This window comes from Melitaea cinxia, chromosome 21 (genome assembly GCF_905220565.1).
Source record: "Melitaea cinxia chromosome 21, ilMelCinx1.1, whole genome shotgun sequence".
NCBI lineage: Eukaryota > Metazoa > Arthropoda > Insecta > Lepidoptera > Nymphalidae > Melitaea > Melitaea cinxia.
The window spans coordinates 4,199,727-4,217,815 of NC_059414.1; the positions used below are offsets into that span (position 1 = coordinate 4,199,727).

At 34.2% G+C, this 18,089-nt stretch overlaps 1 protein-coding gene across 1 annotated transcript in view; it reads right to left on the reverse strand.

Moving 5' to 3' along the window:
* LOC123664240 overlaps nucleotides 1-18,089 on the reverse strand; it is a 55,179-nt gene that overhangs the window by 32,703 nt on the left and 4,387 nt on the right. Inside the window, exon 2 of the mRNA XM_045598833.1 lies at nucleotides 11,425-11,614. Coding sequence (XP_045454789.1) covers nucleotides 11,425-11,614 — 190 coding nt within the window. The remainder of the gene's footprint in view (nucleotides 1-11,424; nucleotides 11,615-18,089) is intronic.

Here is an 18,089-nt window from a genome sequence, read left to right on the forward strand (position 1 = left end):
CACGCCAACACGCCAACACGCCAATGTGCCAATACGCCAACACTCCAACAGTCCAACACGCCAACACACCAATACGCCAACACGCCAATACGCCAACACGCCAACACTCCAACACGCCAACACGCCAACACTCCAACACGCCAATTCGCCAACACGCCAACACGCCAATGTGCCAATACGCCAACATGCCAAAACGCCAACAGTCCAACACGCCAACATGCCAACACGCCAATACGCCAACACGCCAATACGCCAATGCGCCAACACGCCAACACGCCAATGTGTCAATACGCCAACATGCCAATGTGCCAATACGCCAACATGCCAACACGCCAACAGTCCAACACGCCAACATGCCAACACACCAATACGCCAACACACCAATACGCCAATGTGCCAACACGCCAATACGCCAACACGCCAATACGCCAATGCGCCAACACGCCAACACGCCAATGTGTCAATACGCCAACACGCCAACACGCCAATACGCCAACACGCCAACACGCCAACACGCCAACACGCCAATACGCCAATGCGCTAACACGCCAACACGCTAAAGTGCCAATACGCCAACACGCCAATACGCCAATACGCTAACACGCCAACACGCTAATGTGCCAATACGCCAACACGCCAACATGCCAACACGCCAATACTCCAACACGCCAACACGCCAACACGCCAACACGCCAATGCGCCGAAACGCCAACACGCCAATGTGCCAATACGCCAACACGCCAACACGCAAATACGCCAACACGTCAATACGCCAACACGCCAACACGCCAACACGCCAACGCGCCAGTGCGCTAACACGACAGGACGCCAACAAAAATAACAAACCTGTTTAATAACGAACCGTTATTTATGATATTATATACTATTATTTATATATCTGTCCAGGTCCGGAAGAAGCCACTTCGCCATCTAAGGACATCGTGGCAGGATAGGAAATTGACTTACCCTTTTTATGCTTGATAAAGCTCCGAAAAAGTTTAGGGTTTGAAGACAAAGTTGTTTCCAGGCTATTCAAATACAATTTATAGTTTAGATTATGAAGCTTCGCGCAACGCTCCCTGAGCAACTTAAAAGTAATTAAAACACGAGGGTTGGCATTTTTAAATTTTTAAATTTTTCATATTTAAATTTTTCATTGATGACTTTTATCAGTGCTGCAGAAAACCATAGCGGATATTTACTAGACCGTGTTTTGGATTTGGGCACATGTTTAGCAATGATAATTCTCAGAACAGCAATCATAACTCGACAATTTCTTCTCCCAAGAATATTATTCAGGGCACTTGTAATTTTTTCATAGTCAGCTTTGTAGAAGCGAAACCTAGGCCCAATACAAGATTCGAGCTTTTCCTGAAAGTTAATTTTAACGGAAAACTCAATAGGAATGGTTTCAGTTATTTTATGATATTGAAAAATTAAAACGAAAAAGGTCCAATGAAAATAAAAAAAAATTACATTTAAGTTGTTACATAGCGAGCAATGCCGGGATGATGACCGATGGCGGGATAACCATCCAACTGCTGGCTTTGAAATACACAGGCCGAAGACGGGCAGCAGCGTCTTCGGTGCGACAAAGCCAGTACTGCGGTCACCAACCCGCCTGCCCAGCGTGGTGACTATGGGCAAAACACATGAGTTTACATTATTTTTGGCGTAAACTTGTGGAGGCCTATGTCCAGCAGTGGACTGTTTAGGCTGTAATGATGATAGCGAGCAATGAACACTTTGTGACTGTCACAAACAACAAAAAAAACTTTATAATTATTATTTTATTTATTTATTGACAATTGACTTATCTCATATATAAAATTCTCGTGTCGCGGTGTTTGTAGTTAAACTCCTCCGAAACGGCTTGACCGATTCTCATGAAATTTTGTGTGCATATTGGGTAGGTCTGAGAATTGAACAACATCTATTTTTCATACCACTAAGTTAAAAGGGCTCCCCCTTATTATGATTAATGAGGGGGATTAAGGGGGTTAATAAAATATATGGCAAAACAACGTTTGCGGGGTCAGCTATTATATACATAAATTTACGCGTGGGAACAAAAATTGTTCAGCTGACTTTTTATTATTTTGTAATAATAGTAAATAGTAAATAATAAGACGTGGATTTAGAATATTGATTCAAAAAAATTAATAAGGAACCGTAACATAGTCTCGTAGGTGAATTTTTAAAAATATATTCTGATATTTATTTTTTTGTGACTTTAAAGAAAAGTCACCAGGAAGAGCATGTATATCGTAAGCGGTACTTTACGTTCGATAAAAAAGCTACGATGCGGACATTTCATTAGCCACCGAGCTCTTAATTTTGCCAAAGAGATGAGAGAGTCATTTCATTAAGCTTCCAGGGGTTCTAATATCCGAATTTCAATTATATTTTTAAGAGTTTTTATAATTGATTTAACACAAATTATTGTATTAACTTGTTAATTAGATTTTTACCGGACTGTTCACTCAACTGTCAAAATCTGACAATAAGTTAATTAATCTAAGTTCTCTTGTCTTCTCTGATTAAGTTTTTGACTTTAATCAGAGCAAACTAGCTGTAATTTTATTTGACTTCTTAATCGTTTTGTTTCTATTCCTTGCTAGACTTGTCTAGTCGAGTTCAATTATTTTCCTACCCACTAGAAAGGTTAAGAATGGTCAACTAAGCTCACTCGTTGTTTCTCGTTATTATATATACATATTAAAATTATTGTATCATTACGATACATACATACATCGAGAAAGTTTTTTTTTTACTTCACACTCAATGTGGGTGACAAAAAAGAATAAACTAGAATCTTGTCCTGCGTCAAGAGTCCGAAATCACACACGATACTTGGTTTGTACTTGTGTTTGCCGAAACATTTGTATGACCAATAAAAATGTATGCCATGTGCGGGGATGGAACCCGCAACCGCCAGCGCAATAGTCATAAGCCAGTGCTGTGACCGTTGTGCTAACGCGTCGTCAAAATATGTTTTGGAGGTTTCGATAATGATTTGACGCAGAAGTCACAACAATGGGCTCGTACACCAGCGATCGCTGGTTTCATCATAGTATAACTTTGGAACTACAAAACAGACAGTAAACTGGAGAAAAACTGAGAGTATATGTTTCATTGGAGGCACACTCAGCCACAGACGAATATCACAACCAATTTGCTTATAGTTCGGACCGACTGACTGAAAATACAACAAAAAAAAAGTGTGTAAAGGTGAAATTCATCCCACTGGGTATTGTTGACAGTATAGCTTATATAAGTACCTACAAAAATAATAAATTATTACTTAATTCCATAAGACCCTAGCGCAAATAGAACCTTGTGAAAACCGTTTTGTATTTAACTTTTTTTATTTGAAACGTCTATAGGCGAGGGTAAACATGTTTGTTGGCGTGGCGATACAGGTCGTGGCGACAGATCGCCACGCATATGATGGAATACATGTTCTAAACTATACTATATAATAATTGAGTTGTCACGATTCTAAATAAATGTTTTAAATAAAAAAATTCGGATATAAAAAATGTTTATTAAATAATCTGTCATCATTTTCTGGAGAAAATTCGTAATATTGTATTTTTTCATCATGTCATATTTAGTTAATGTCATAATCTGTAGTTTTATGCCTATTACTTGTACAAAATTATTTCGATGTTTCACATCTGCCAGTCGTCACAGGACGAGTGACATTTTTTCTTACTTGGGAAACCATAAGTACAAAATTAACATTTTAAACAAATAACCGTGGGCTAGGCTTCAGATGAAGAACCATATTTTGAAGTTAGATAGGTTAGGCTTTTTTTTGTAACCAAATTATGTCGATAAACAGTCTAATTTGGTAGTTAGATAGGTTAGGGGCTTTTTTTGTAACGAAATTATGTCGATAAGCAGTCAAATTTTGAGCTTAGATAATTCAACGGTTCTTAATCTGAAGCCTAACCTAACCATGTATTAAACAATTTACTTATATGTCACTTCAGTATATGTACAAATAAGAAAATAGAGGCGTGTAAAAGAGAAGTGGCGATGTGGATTCGTAGCCGCAGATTGAAAACGTCGGTAACAGTCGGATTGTTAAATTGAATCACATCGTAACTGAATATTCTGAAACGGTATAATGTTAAATAAGTGTGGGTTTCATGAATTTTAAATTATTTCTGAAGTGAGAGAAGTAAAATATACTTAAATAAATAAAATTAATATATATACATAAATTTATCCCTATGTTATGAAAATACAAGACTTATTTGTACTTGTACGAACTCCGACATATTATACTACACTGACAATCTTAGGATGATAAATATGCGCTCACTGTGTAATTAATGTTGCATGCTGCTAAAAATACAAGCAACGCTTTCTTGTCTATTCGTATCTGACAAACCATATCTAATATATAAAATACTCGTGTCGCGGTGTTTGTAGTTAAACTCCTCCGAAACGGCTTGACCGATTCTCATGAAATTGTGTGTGCATATTGGGTAGGTCTGAGAATCGAACAACATCTATTTTTCATCCCCCTAAATGTTAAGGCTAGTCCACCTCTAAATTATTTTTTTAATTTTTAGATAAATTATTTAGTTTTTATTTTATTATGATTTGGCGTTGAAAAATACATACAATCCTAAATATTCACCCTTCTACCACCAACCCCTACTTTTAAATAGCGTTTAGCGGCAAGACGTTTGCCGAGTCAGCTAGTAATCATATAATTATTTTTTTTATACAACTAGGTCGACAAACAATCATATGCCTTACTTGATGAGAGATTACTGTAGCTTACAGACGCTTGCTACACAAGAAGCATCGCAAGCGCGTTGCCGACCGTACCCACGACCCACCAGGCGCTTTGGTCAACATATTTACCACAGGAACAGAACACTGCTTGAAAGCAGTATTATTTAGTTGTGATCTTCTGCAAGGTCAAGGTACTTCCCCAGTCTGGCAACACCAGACTCTAAACAGTGACCTACACCAGTAATGACTTTATCCATATAATTTATATTTCTTTTTAAATTTTTAAGATTTGCAGAAGGATTTTCTCGCTCGCGATCACGATTCAACCTTTAGCATCCCACTGCTGGGCATAGGCCTCTTTCTTCAAGTTGAAGAAGGATAGGAGCTTAATCCACCACGCTGCTGAACTGCGGGTTGGCGGATATGTTGCGGCTCTGAGTAACGATCGCTATCAGGTATTTATGATAACAACCGGGATCAACAGCTTAACGCGCTCTCCGTGACATTGTGGAGCACTTTTTTGTTCAACTAAACTGTACATAATGTATAAATGTCAATCAAGTATATGAAATGCAAGCGATAAAATATAAACACAAATGAAATTGTTGTTTGCAGATCAATACAAACCACAAATCAGATTGTTTAATATTTATATTTATTTATGTTTATTTGTACATGAAAACGGTATTTACACATTATCAACACATTATTATACATTTAATTTTTAACCGAATTAATGTCTATACATCTATACAAATAAATAAAATTGGGGTTTCTGTTTGTAATATTAAAATAATCGCTTTTTACTAAATGTATATGTATGCATACACGGTACGTATACCAAAATAACACTTTTTACAGTTTTTGTCTGTCTCTCTGTCTGTTTGATCCGGCTAATCTCTGAAACTGCTGACCGATTTTGACGGGACTTTCTCTGGCAGATAGCTGAGAATAAGAAGTAACTTAGGTTACTTTTATTTTAAAAATTTATTTATTTTATAACAGCTAACTGAAAAATAGCTTTTTCGTTATTCCTCCTGGACGAAGTCGCGCGCACAGCTAATTTTTTAATAACTAATGTAATTGAGTGAACTATAACATCACAGCATCTGGTTCTTGCGCTTATAGTCACAAGTTCCATCCCCGCTTACAACAAATATTACAGTACCTTATATTACAGTTTGAGTCTTTTATCAACAGCTAATTGAAGAGACAACCAATTTGTCTGTCCCCTCTCGCCTTAAGCAACTCAAAAAGCTGTGATTTAACTGAGAACTAAAAGGTATACCCATTTTTCCTATTAAACAAAAGGTCTGGATCGTAATCACGTCAGTCGGTTACAAAGTAACAGATCGCTAGCTTCAGCCTGTAATATCCCACTACTGGGCATAGGCCTCTTTCCCTATGTAGGACAAGGATCAGAGCTTAATCCACCACGGTACTCCAATGTGGGTTAGCGGATATATTCCCTACTATGAGTAACCATCGCTATCAGGTGTACATGATAACAACCGGGACCGACGGCTTAACGTGCTCTCCGAGGCACGATGGGGAGACCCACAAAGACTGCACAAACACCCAGACCACGGCAAACACCTGTATGGTCAATACAAATGTTTGTCATGTGCGGGGATCGAACCCGCAACCGCCAGCGCAACAGGTACAATCCATGGCTGTAACCGTTGCGCCAACGCGGCGTCGAAAGTACGGCAGTACGGCGGCGAAGTAACAGATACAACATTATTTTACATGTTTATTTGATTCTTTAGCAATATATTGTGAACATAGAAAGAAAAAAAGAAAGATGTTCTTATTTTTTTTCTACAAATCACGATCACGATTCTGTATTAACATTTCACTCCTAAGCTAAGAATTCTTTCTCCATGTACAAGTGTACAAGAAGGGTTGAAACTTAATCCACCTCGCTGATCCACTGCTGGTTGGTGGATATATTATCTACTATAAGTAACGATCGCTATTAGGTGTCAATGATAATAACCGAGGCCAACTGCTTAACGTGCTCTGCGAAGCACGGTGGGAAGACCCACAAGATCAACCAAAGAGACCGGAAAGAAATGTTTGAACGAATACAAATCCATCCCGAGCGGAAATCGATCCCGTAATCGTCGGTGTGTGAGCACCCGTACGGTGCACGTACCACTGCACCAGAGCGATGTCAAAGATTCTAGAAATACTTCTGAACAATTTTATTTCATATAACAATAGTAAAAACTAGTTAAAACTAATTATTTCATCAATACATATAAGAAAAATGTTACGGGTCGCTGTCTGTACATGGAAGATATATGAGAAAAAATATTATTGTGATCTTTATCAACGCAAATAGCACCTAAAACAATGATTATTAGAATTTTTGTCGCTTTGTCTTTTTTTCTATGCGTTTGTGCACGCTAATCTCAGAAACGGCTAATTCGACTTAGATGTGGTTTCACTAATATACGCTAAGCTTCGCTTAGCATTACGTGTGTTTATGTCAATCGGTTCATAAATAAAAATTTTATGCCAATTTAAAGAATCACGTTGAACATGTTAATACCAAAACACTGCTAATTAACTTAATAAGAGAATATGGCGATCGCAAATAAAATTACATGAATCGGTTCATAAATAAAAAATTTATACCAATTTAAAGAATCACGTTGAACATTTTAATACCAAAACACTGCTAGTTAATAAGAGAATATGGCGATCGCAAACAAAATCACGTGTACAGACAGCTATGGTACAGCTATATTAAAAAACCAATTCATTTATCGATTTTGACAGAACCTTTAATTTAATCACGAGCAAAAACAAATATCACCGGTCTTCGCACGATAAATTACACCAACGAAATTGGTACGATTGTAAAGTAATCAGCGCTAATTGTCAGTTGGCACTTTGACAAAACGTTTTTCAATCGATTATTGATTGAGTAAACAGCGGTTGACGACGCTTTCTACAATTTCTAATTAATATTGTGTGTTTTAAATATATTTTGTTACTTACATCTCTGTAAATATTCAATCCTTGGGCTATTTCTTATACAGGAGAGTTAGAAGTTTAAAATAATATGCTATCCAACTGTGAAGACGGTACGCGGATACATACACACTCATGAACAAACACACATCCACATATGCAAATAAAACAACACTGATAGTAAATCGATAATTATGACAATATAAGCCAAATCGGTTGTTTATTTTTGTTTCTTTTAGCTTGCTAATCGCAGAATTTAATCCAATAAGATAATTTTCTTTTTTAACCGACTTCGAAAAAGGAGGAGGGTACTCAATTCGACCATATAGATTTTTTTTAATGTACATATGTTCGGGCATAACTTCATCGTTTATGAACCGATTTTGATAATTCTTTTTTTGTTGGAAAGGGGATATCCCTAGTTCAGTACCATGATAAGGAAACCAAGATCTGATAATAAGATCCCAGATAAATCGAAGAAAACTCTCGAAAATCCGCATAACTTTTTACTAGGTGTACCGATTTCGATGATTTTTAAGTTAATCGAAAGCTGGTGTTTATCATGTGGTCACATTTGAATTTCATCGAGATCTGATTACAAGTTTTGGAGTAATCTTTGATAATACGTATTTAGTTGACTATTTTTTCGTCTACCTACGTTGTATTACAATTATGTGAGAATCATTTTAATGTAGTCATAACAATGCTTTAACTAAAATAAATTGTCGAAAGTTCTTCCCCAAACTGAAACGTCGAGCACATAAAGTCATAATTCCAAGTTTTTTTTTTAAATTTATAATAAACAAAAAAAACTATAGTTACAAATCTTGGAAGGAAAATTATCTGCCATTGCATTACATAAGAAAATGAAACGCTGTGAGACATTCGCAGACTGTTTTGATAGATTCAAATAATAATAAAAGTTTTAAAGTATCACGCCATACCTAATTTACAAAAGCGTATTAATAATCATAAACTCTAAACAATCAGACAAACAACGAAATTTAACGAAGGTAAAACCTAATAGAAATTTTAATGAAATTTATAAACAGAAAAAATTACCTACAGCTTACGGTTCATTTTAAAAATATGAAATAGGGGCGTGCCGCCACATAAATTAGTCTAATAGGAGTAATTTTAATTGCATTATTCTCTGTTGGAACGTGATGAGTTGCCCTGGATTTGAATACATGGATCTTAGTAGTATTGTCAGGTCTGCGCTAGTAAGTGTTACACTGGCGGTCACGAGTTTGATCACTACTCATGTCAAATATAACAAACTGTATATATAAACATAGATAATAATGACAATAATAATTAAAGTAAGGCGCAATATAATAAAAAAAAAATGAAAAAAAGTCAATGTCTTTTTGCATGTAAGATATCAATTAAGTTAGCATAATTTTGGTCGGTGGACTCACGTCTGCATTAGGGATACTAAAACAGAATAATGGGTTCTCTTAATGTAAGCTGCAGTAGTGTACCAACTAAACGATCAGTAACAAAACTAAACATTGGAATAACAAAAGCACGGGCATTATAAGCCTGTGGACATAACTTTATATATATATATATATATATATATATATATATATATATATATATATAAAATATAACAAACTAGGCTAAACAGGTGCAGGCTGGTGGTTTGCCGTAGTCGGAACGTCTGTGCTACGTATTGTGTGCTTGGCCTTATAGTATGCGGGCCTTTATATATTTATTTAAGCTATAATATACCTACTAAAGTATAAGTTAAAAAAACACATGACTACTATGATACAGCTTGAGAGCAGTATGATATAATATTATATGATATTTTGAACAAGATATTTATATTTGATGATGAGACTTACTACAATAACTTCAGGAGGCCCGTAAACATTTAAAGATACAACTTTTACGATGTATTTAAAAAGTGGCGATAACTCATCTTACGCACGGGGAACCTATTCGTTTACCAAGTAAACTTAATCTCCTTTGAATCAGGATCGTTCGACAGCCATTTTACCCTAAATTAAGTTTACGAAGCAAAATTGAAATACTACAACGTCAACAGTCTAATACATTTGGAAGGTTACTGAACGTAAATCTATGTATATTTCAGTATTGCTGCAATGTATTCCAACCAGTTGTAAAACTATTTTTGGGAAATTATTTTCGGAGTTTGTTTTTTTTGTATGTGACTGTGAAAAACTTTCAAAAAAAGTAATGCTTCAGAAAAGTAATGCTTTAGAAACTTTCTAAAAGCATTACTTTTCTGATAGATATTGGTACGTTAATTTAGAAGTTTCTTCACAGTTACGGAAAAATTGACTGGTTTTTTTTAAAGTATATTTTCTTTACGCACGCTTGACTTGGGGAGTAAGCTGGTGAATGCGTGACGAGAGCGTTACGAAAAGTGTGATCGGGCGAGGCTAATAGTGCAAGAGGGAGAAGTGCGAGCACAAATTTTCTTTCTCGCTTTCTCTCATAACCAGTTAAGTTTCGTATACCTACGAAACAGTACAGGCCTAATGCTATAGAAGTTTTCCTTCAGTCATGTAGTCTAAATAACAATTGTTTTTTTTTTTTCTAAGTTATTAACAAGTTTACGACATTTTTCTTTTATGGTTTTAACCGATTAAAAATAAATTAATAACTTTTCTGATTATTACCATAAAAATTAAATTTTCAATCCTATATTTTAAAATATTTACCTAGTTACCAATTCTTTGGTTTGTCCAACTTTAGTTTGGCAAACCAAATAATTGGTTAAACGGCAATTATATAATATATAAATAATTATATATAAATTTACCTGAATTAATATAACGTAATGCTAATTGGAATAATAAATGGTAGTAAATTGAATTTTTTTCTTAACTTGAAACTTGTTGTTAATGTATACTGTAAGCATTATAAGGTAATCAAAATAACTGTAAGCAAAAAACGTAAATATACTAAAACTCGACTACAATCATGGAAAATAATTTCTTAAATTTTATTAAAATTTAAAAAAAAGGTATAAAATTATTAGAAAACGATATTTTATATTTATATGTTATTAGTCCATCGCGTTATCGTGATATTACGTACGTCGCGTGTGTGTATGTTATTAGATATTTATTATTTATTTATTTATTACTACTAGGTCTCTATCTACTTTTGGTTTCGGAGCATTTGGAAACAATTTATATTAATTTACTATTAACTAACTTAATTTAAATTAAAGAAAATGAAAGACATGTAACCGATTTGGAGGTTTTAATGTCTCTGCTTAACTACTACAGTCTTGGGCCCAGTGGATGTCAGGGGGGGCCGACCAGACGCTGAGTTTGCGTCTCTTGCTTATTCTATGAATTATTTTATATAACTTATTCTATGTACCTTATTCTATGTATCTTAGTCTATGTATAATATAATTATAAGGCGGATGGACGAGTCGTAATTATAACTATCTTATATAAAGTTGACGTGTTGTGTGGTCACGCTAACTCAATATCGACCGACACCAGCGAGTGATGACAGTTGTTCAATCTTTCCTCATAATAATAGTCATCTCATGCTATGTCAAAATTTTCTTTTCCTTATAATCAACTTACTTAATGCATGACTATAAAAGACTATGACAGTAGTATTCGTTAGCAGACATATCAAAAGTATTTGATTGTTTAAGAGGTGATATGTGTTTGTAATCCTATAACTTACCCAGGGCATAATCACAAGATGGTCCAAAGAAAACATGAGCGCAGTCGTTATATGCGTCGATGGCTGAGATGACAGCATACGCAGCATCGCAGTCCGTGACGTCATACGTCATCCACTCGAATGAAAGCCACGGCGGGAATAATTCGCGAACGGTTTCGTCTTGTAAAGCTAGCTCGAAGACTGGCTCCACCTGCGGAAAAATATATTTTAAATAGCAAGAAATACAAATACAAAGATTTTCATTGTAATATGAAACTTTGAATAGTTACGGGTCTCTGTAAAGAACTCACTATAGACGGCGCCACGGTTCGCTTAAACCGAAAAATAAAAATCATCATATCAAAAATTTTCGCTCTAGCGGGTACATCGTTCCATAGCTTAATTGGCTAGAGCGCCGACACGGTCAGTCGGAGACGCGGGTTCGAATCCCGCTGGAGCGGTCAATTTTTGATATGATATTCAAAAATGTTTAGAATTCCTAATGTGAGGGTAACACAAAAATAAAATCGTACATATTAAGAAATACAAATTCTAATATATTTTTTTTCTTCGGAAATTATAGATTGTCATCCTAATAATAACAATTGAGAATGAGATATTATTACTTATAAAAAATATAAGACTTTTATTAAGAATAAATAAAAAAAAATAACTTAGTAATATCACTATTCATGGTAAAATATTTTTAACAAAGCCTTTGGTTTTAAATTTTAAAATCTCAATTTTATTAGATAAAGTTATAGTCTCAGTATGGTAATACACTGTGGATTAACGTAGCTTAGCACAATGGAAATGGCCAGGTACTTTATTTAATTTAATCTAGCTGGCGTCTGTAGCTTTATCTTTCTTAAACTTATTTTGAATATAAGTGAAGATAGAGAAATATACATGTATTTGAAATATAAATTTAAAATTTTTTACTTGATAATAAACATTGTCGAAACAGAACACAACTTACATTATTTGTTTAATCTTCAAAAAGCTCTGGATTATATCGCTTTTGCAAAGATGGCGTTTAGAAAACCTTTGTGGAAAAAAAAATGATATTAAAGTGTTCTATTTTCTTTCGTAATTGTCTGTTTTATTTGTATTCTTTGGAAAGAATAGATTAATTATGATTTAATATCTCTCTATCCTGTCTCTTAATCAAATGAACCATTAAGTAGAACGAGTTGTCACTCAGCGGTCGAAATTCGACTATAAGTAATGTAAATTATAAGTTTGAACATAATTAAAGTTCTGTTGTCAAAGACTATACTTCTATAACAAAAAAGTATATATATATACGTGCGTGTGTCAAATAGATGGTAGTGTTTGTAATGATTTTTTTTTTGTACTGTATCAGTAGATTTGTTGTATTTTTATGCATAATTAAAAAAAATAGAATTCTGCACTCTTTCTCTATATAAAGTATGAGTGTGCAAAATTTTATACTTCTACGTCCGCGCTTTTTTTTTATAAAGGGGTACAAATTTTTTGTTTCACGTATACATAGCATACAAATTAAAATTCGCCGAGAAACTTTATGAAACAAGATATATTTTAACTTCGAATTAAATTAAATTATTTTAGTTATGTTATTTGTCTATATTATGTTTGTTAGTTTAATAATGACACTAGTCTTCCTCCGACACAATCGGAGACTATTATAAATAAAAATCTATTTAACTTATTCCCGCTTTTCGCTTCCCTTGTACATACTTTACTTCAGTATACTAGAATTTTTTTGATCTTCATTAACAGTAAGTATCACATGAGGTAAGATTCCCCTTTAATAGAAAAAAAAATCAACTTATTTCGTCAAGTGTTCTCGCGGTATTTTGCAATCCGTTCATCCAAATAGTTGCATTCAGTCTATAACATCCCAAAGTTGGACATTTCCTCTTTCTCCATGTATGAGAAGGATTGGTCTTATCTACCACGCTGCCCTATACAATAAGATTTGATCCCTACTAGTAGTAGTAATAAAATAAAAAATTTATTTTATTAATAAATAAAATTTATTACTAATAAATTAATTATATAATAAAATTTATTACTATTTTTTTTTTATTTTTTTTTATTTTTAGTAGTAGTAGCGATCACTATCATGTATTTATGATAACAACCGGGACCGACGTCTTAACATTCTCTCTGAGGCACGGTGGCGAGACCCATAAGGACAGATATCCAAACCGAAAATAAATATTTGTAAATACAATTACAAAAATCCATCCCGAGCAGGAAGCGAACCCTGAAACCGTCGGTGTTTAGGCGATTATTCGCACCCCTACACCAGAGCGGCTGTTACACCAAATAATTGACGTCCACCATATAATTTAATTAATTGATTCTTTTTCTATAATAGTGTTCAAAAGAATAGTTTGATATGTAGTATGTATCGCTTCAACCTGTAACATCCTACTGCTGGGCATAGGCCTCTTTCCCCATGTAGGAGAAGGATCAGAGCTTGCAGAAGCAGAATATTACAGGATGAAGCATTTTTTCGTTTGCAAACATACACAATAATTAATAATAATCGTCGTATGACAAGCTACGTTGATTTTAAGTATTTTCTATAAAGTATAATATGTTTTAATCTTCAATTTTATTACGGTATCATAGAAACCCTATTACAAACCCTACATTAAATTGAAAATTATCTTTGAGAACGAACATAAAATTTTCTTCTTAAAAGGTAATTTTTTATAGAAGCGGGATTACGTTAACATTGACCCTTCGATCTGTTTGCGAATAAACGCAACTGTTATCATGTCCTAACCTTTCTAGGCAGTCTTGGGACTACTTTTTTAAAGTGCCATAATCATAAAACGAGCTGATAAGAAACACATTTCGTTATGTAGAAAAAAGGAATGAACAACTATGATCCAGCGGATGTTGTGATACTTAATAATAAAAAACATGTTGTGTATGCTTATTATTTCAATTTAACATATAATTTAAAACCACCTTACAACCAGGCTATTCATATAATGTTGTAACCTACTTTGGCTATATTTAATTTCACCCGTTGCTCTGTTCGAAAGGAGCAATTTAGTTGCCAGGGTAGACAGTTAATCAAAATGCAATTTAAACATATTAACTGCTACATATAAAACAAACAAAAAATAAGCATGAACAATGAACAAATAATTAATTACGCTTCATAAAACGAAGAAAGCAATGTAGATTCATATTTTATTGCTAATAAAACGCTGAAAAGAATTAACTATTACAATGGAAACATTTCATGTTAGCAAACTACGTACGACTACCTACAATATTTTTTAGCAAAAATTATAATCCACTTGTATTTTCTCACCAAAGAAAATAACCGTATTTTGTTATATCTTTTGTTGGCTGTATTGTAATTCGCGTTATCGTTATCTGCTTCGCTTCTATACGACTATCATAATATTTTATTATTTTAACCCTAGATCACTAATCATTCGTCTCACAGTCGACAGACCCCTTCCGCATTCGGTGTGCAGGTGTTCCCGACGTCTCACTGCGCTGCCCACGTTGAGCACCTTCCTTATTGATTAATAATTGTCGCATGCTGAAGCGACCCGGTTGTACCCATACCATTTCCGGAGATATTGCGAATTATTCGACCCACAAACGAATGTTTAGTGACACGGTGTGAAAAAAAATCCAAATACTCGTGCTACATGTGTAAGAAAGCCGTTAATACCCGGAGTACGTGTTTGTTTGACCGCGCTAATCTCAGAAACTATTGGTCCGATTTGAAAAATTCTTTCAGTTTTAGATAGCCCAATTATTGAGGAAGGTTATGGGTTGTATATCATCACGCTAAGATCAATAGAAGCGGAGCACCAATGAACAATGATTCGAAATCAGGGTTTTTGTCCTTTTGAGATCATCTGCTGCGTGAGCTGCGTAAACAGTTAAGGTTTCGCAAAAATCATGTATGACAGAATTGTTTCTATTCCATGCGGACGAAGTCGCCGGCAGAATCTAGTACTAAATATAAAATAATGACTCATCCGTGCCATATTGTTTTTTTTTCAGAAATATAATAAATAAAACAAATATTTTTAGTTTTATTTGTTAATCTGTCAGTCGAATGTTTTGTGACATAGTAACAACGAAATATGTTTAGTGATCTAGGATTAACTAAGCTAAGCTATGGCGCTTGGTTTTATTTACGTCACCCCTTTCCGAAAGGTTTTCGTAACAAAAAATATGTATTTGTTACTCTAGAGCTATTTAAAAGGTAATTTTCTATTCTAATCCCAAATTTTAGTTCCAATAAAATAATATTCGAGTTTAAATTTGAATGACCCATCCAAAAATTCATCCGTCCATACATATATTTATTTATTTATTTTATAGGCAATCCGACAGCGTTATGTTACAATAGTATATTACAATACAATGTACAAATATGGCCACAATAGAATCACACTTGTCAACAATATTATATCCGGTTATCATGTAATTAGCTAATAAAACTCGTACTTGGTTGCAAATGTAGTTTAAAATATAATAATGTTTTATAATAGTAAAATAACATAGATGTAAGCTAATTTTCCTTTTAATTATTGAACACGCAGGCATGGCGCCATCCCCACCCTTTCTATATAAAATGGAGATGCCGCCATTGCCTCGTGTCAACAATATTGTTTCCATTTATTATGAGGTTAGCTAATGAAACTCATACTTGGTTGCAAATGTAGTTTAAAATATTATAATGATTTTTAATAGTTAAATAACATAGATACAAGTTAATTTTCGTTTGTATTATTAAACACGCGGGCATGGCGCCATCCCCACCCTTTGTAAATAAAATGGAGATGTCGCCATTGCCTCGCCAGTTCGTTTCGGACGTTCGAGCAGTGAAGACTTAATGGAATAAAATTGTGTTTTTCTTGATAAAATTGTATACGATCTGACTAGTTATTTATTTATAAACAAAGGCAATTCATGAACTAACAGATTTAACTTAAATATTATTGCATTCTATTTACAAATAATACATAAATAAATAGATTATAATCACTAAAGTCTTTTATTTTCACACACTGATATATAAAAATATTAATCATTATAAAATACACAATTAGACACTATATTTAAAAAATAACAGAAAGTAATAAAAAGTAAACTGCTATGTTCCGTCACCTCTACTGCAGTTGGAGGTGAGTGTAAGACATGAAAAGGTGAATGTGTGTTCGTGTAAGACGAAGGTGTATTAGTGTGGGTTTGTGTATAAATCTGTAGGTGCTGGTTTTGAATATTTTTGATGATACTACGAAAAATGCATGATTTTGATTTTTTTTTGTGCCGTCTTCGTTCTTAGGTAAAACAGGTCTAAGTTTTGATACTGCGTATTATACGCATTGACAATACGACAGAGGACCGTATATTCATTCATTCTTACAAATTTCACGTTTGTAATGTAACTAGGCAAATATTAGCAAGATAACCTTCCTAAGCTTTACAACGTGAATAGGAGTTACTAAATTCGACATTCGACACGGTATGTCGAAGACGCGGGTTCGAATCCCGCTGGAGCGGTCAATTTTTGATATGATATTCAAAAATGTTTAGAATTCCTAATTGTGGGTAACACAAAAATAAAAATCGTACATATTAAAAATAGCATGGTGTCGTCTCCTGTCAAAGATTTTCATTGTAATATGAAACTTTGAATAGTTACGAGTCTCTGTAAAGAACTCACTATAGACGGCGCCACGGTTCGCTTAAACCGAAAGTAAAAATCATCATATCAAAAGTTTCGCTCTAGTGGTATATCGTTCCATAGCTTAATTGGCTAGAGCGTCGACACGGTATGTCGAAGACGCGGGTTCGAATCCTGCTGGAGCGGTCAATTTTTGATATGATATTCAAAAATGTTTAGAATTCCTAATTGTGGGTAACACAAAAATAAAAATCGTACATATTAATTACATTAAAATTATTATTTATATTTAAAAATAAATAAAAGAGCTATGTTATATTCATCTAAATAAATAAACTAATCCTTTGTGAATGAATCAATTGTTTTAGGATTAAAAATGATTCTAATATTTTAATCTATAATATATATAAAAGCGAAAGGTCACTCATCACGAAATCTCCGAAACTATAACACCTACAAACTTGAAATTTGGCAGGTAGGCTCCTTATATCTTAGACATCCGCTAAGAACGGATTTTACGAAACTCGACCCCTAAGGGGGTAAAACGGTGGTTGCAAGTTTGTATGAAAGTCCTATGTTTTTAAAGTAAGAGACTTGAAGTTTAAAATGTATACTCCATAAATGGTGGAAAGGTGTCCAAATAATGTATTTTTAGAAATGCACTCCCTTTTGGGGTTAAAACGGGGGATGGTAGGTTGAATCATTCATCACAAAATCTCCGTAACTATAAAATCTACAAACTTGAAATTTAGCAGGTAGACTCCTTATAGGGCGTAGACATCCGCTAAGAACTGATTTTACAAAATTCGACCCCTAAGGGGGTAAAACGGGGGTTGGAAGTTTGTATGAAAGTCCTATGTTTTTGAAGTAAGAGACTTGATATTGAAAATGTATTGCTCTATAGATGGTGAGGAAGTGTCCAAATAATGTATCTTTAGAAATCAACTCCTTTTTGGGGTTGAAACGAGGGATGGTAGGTTGACTCACTCATCACGAAATATCCGAAACTATAACAGATACA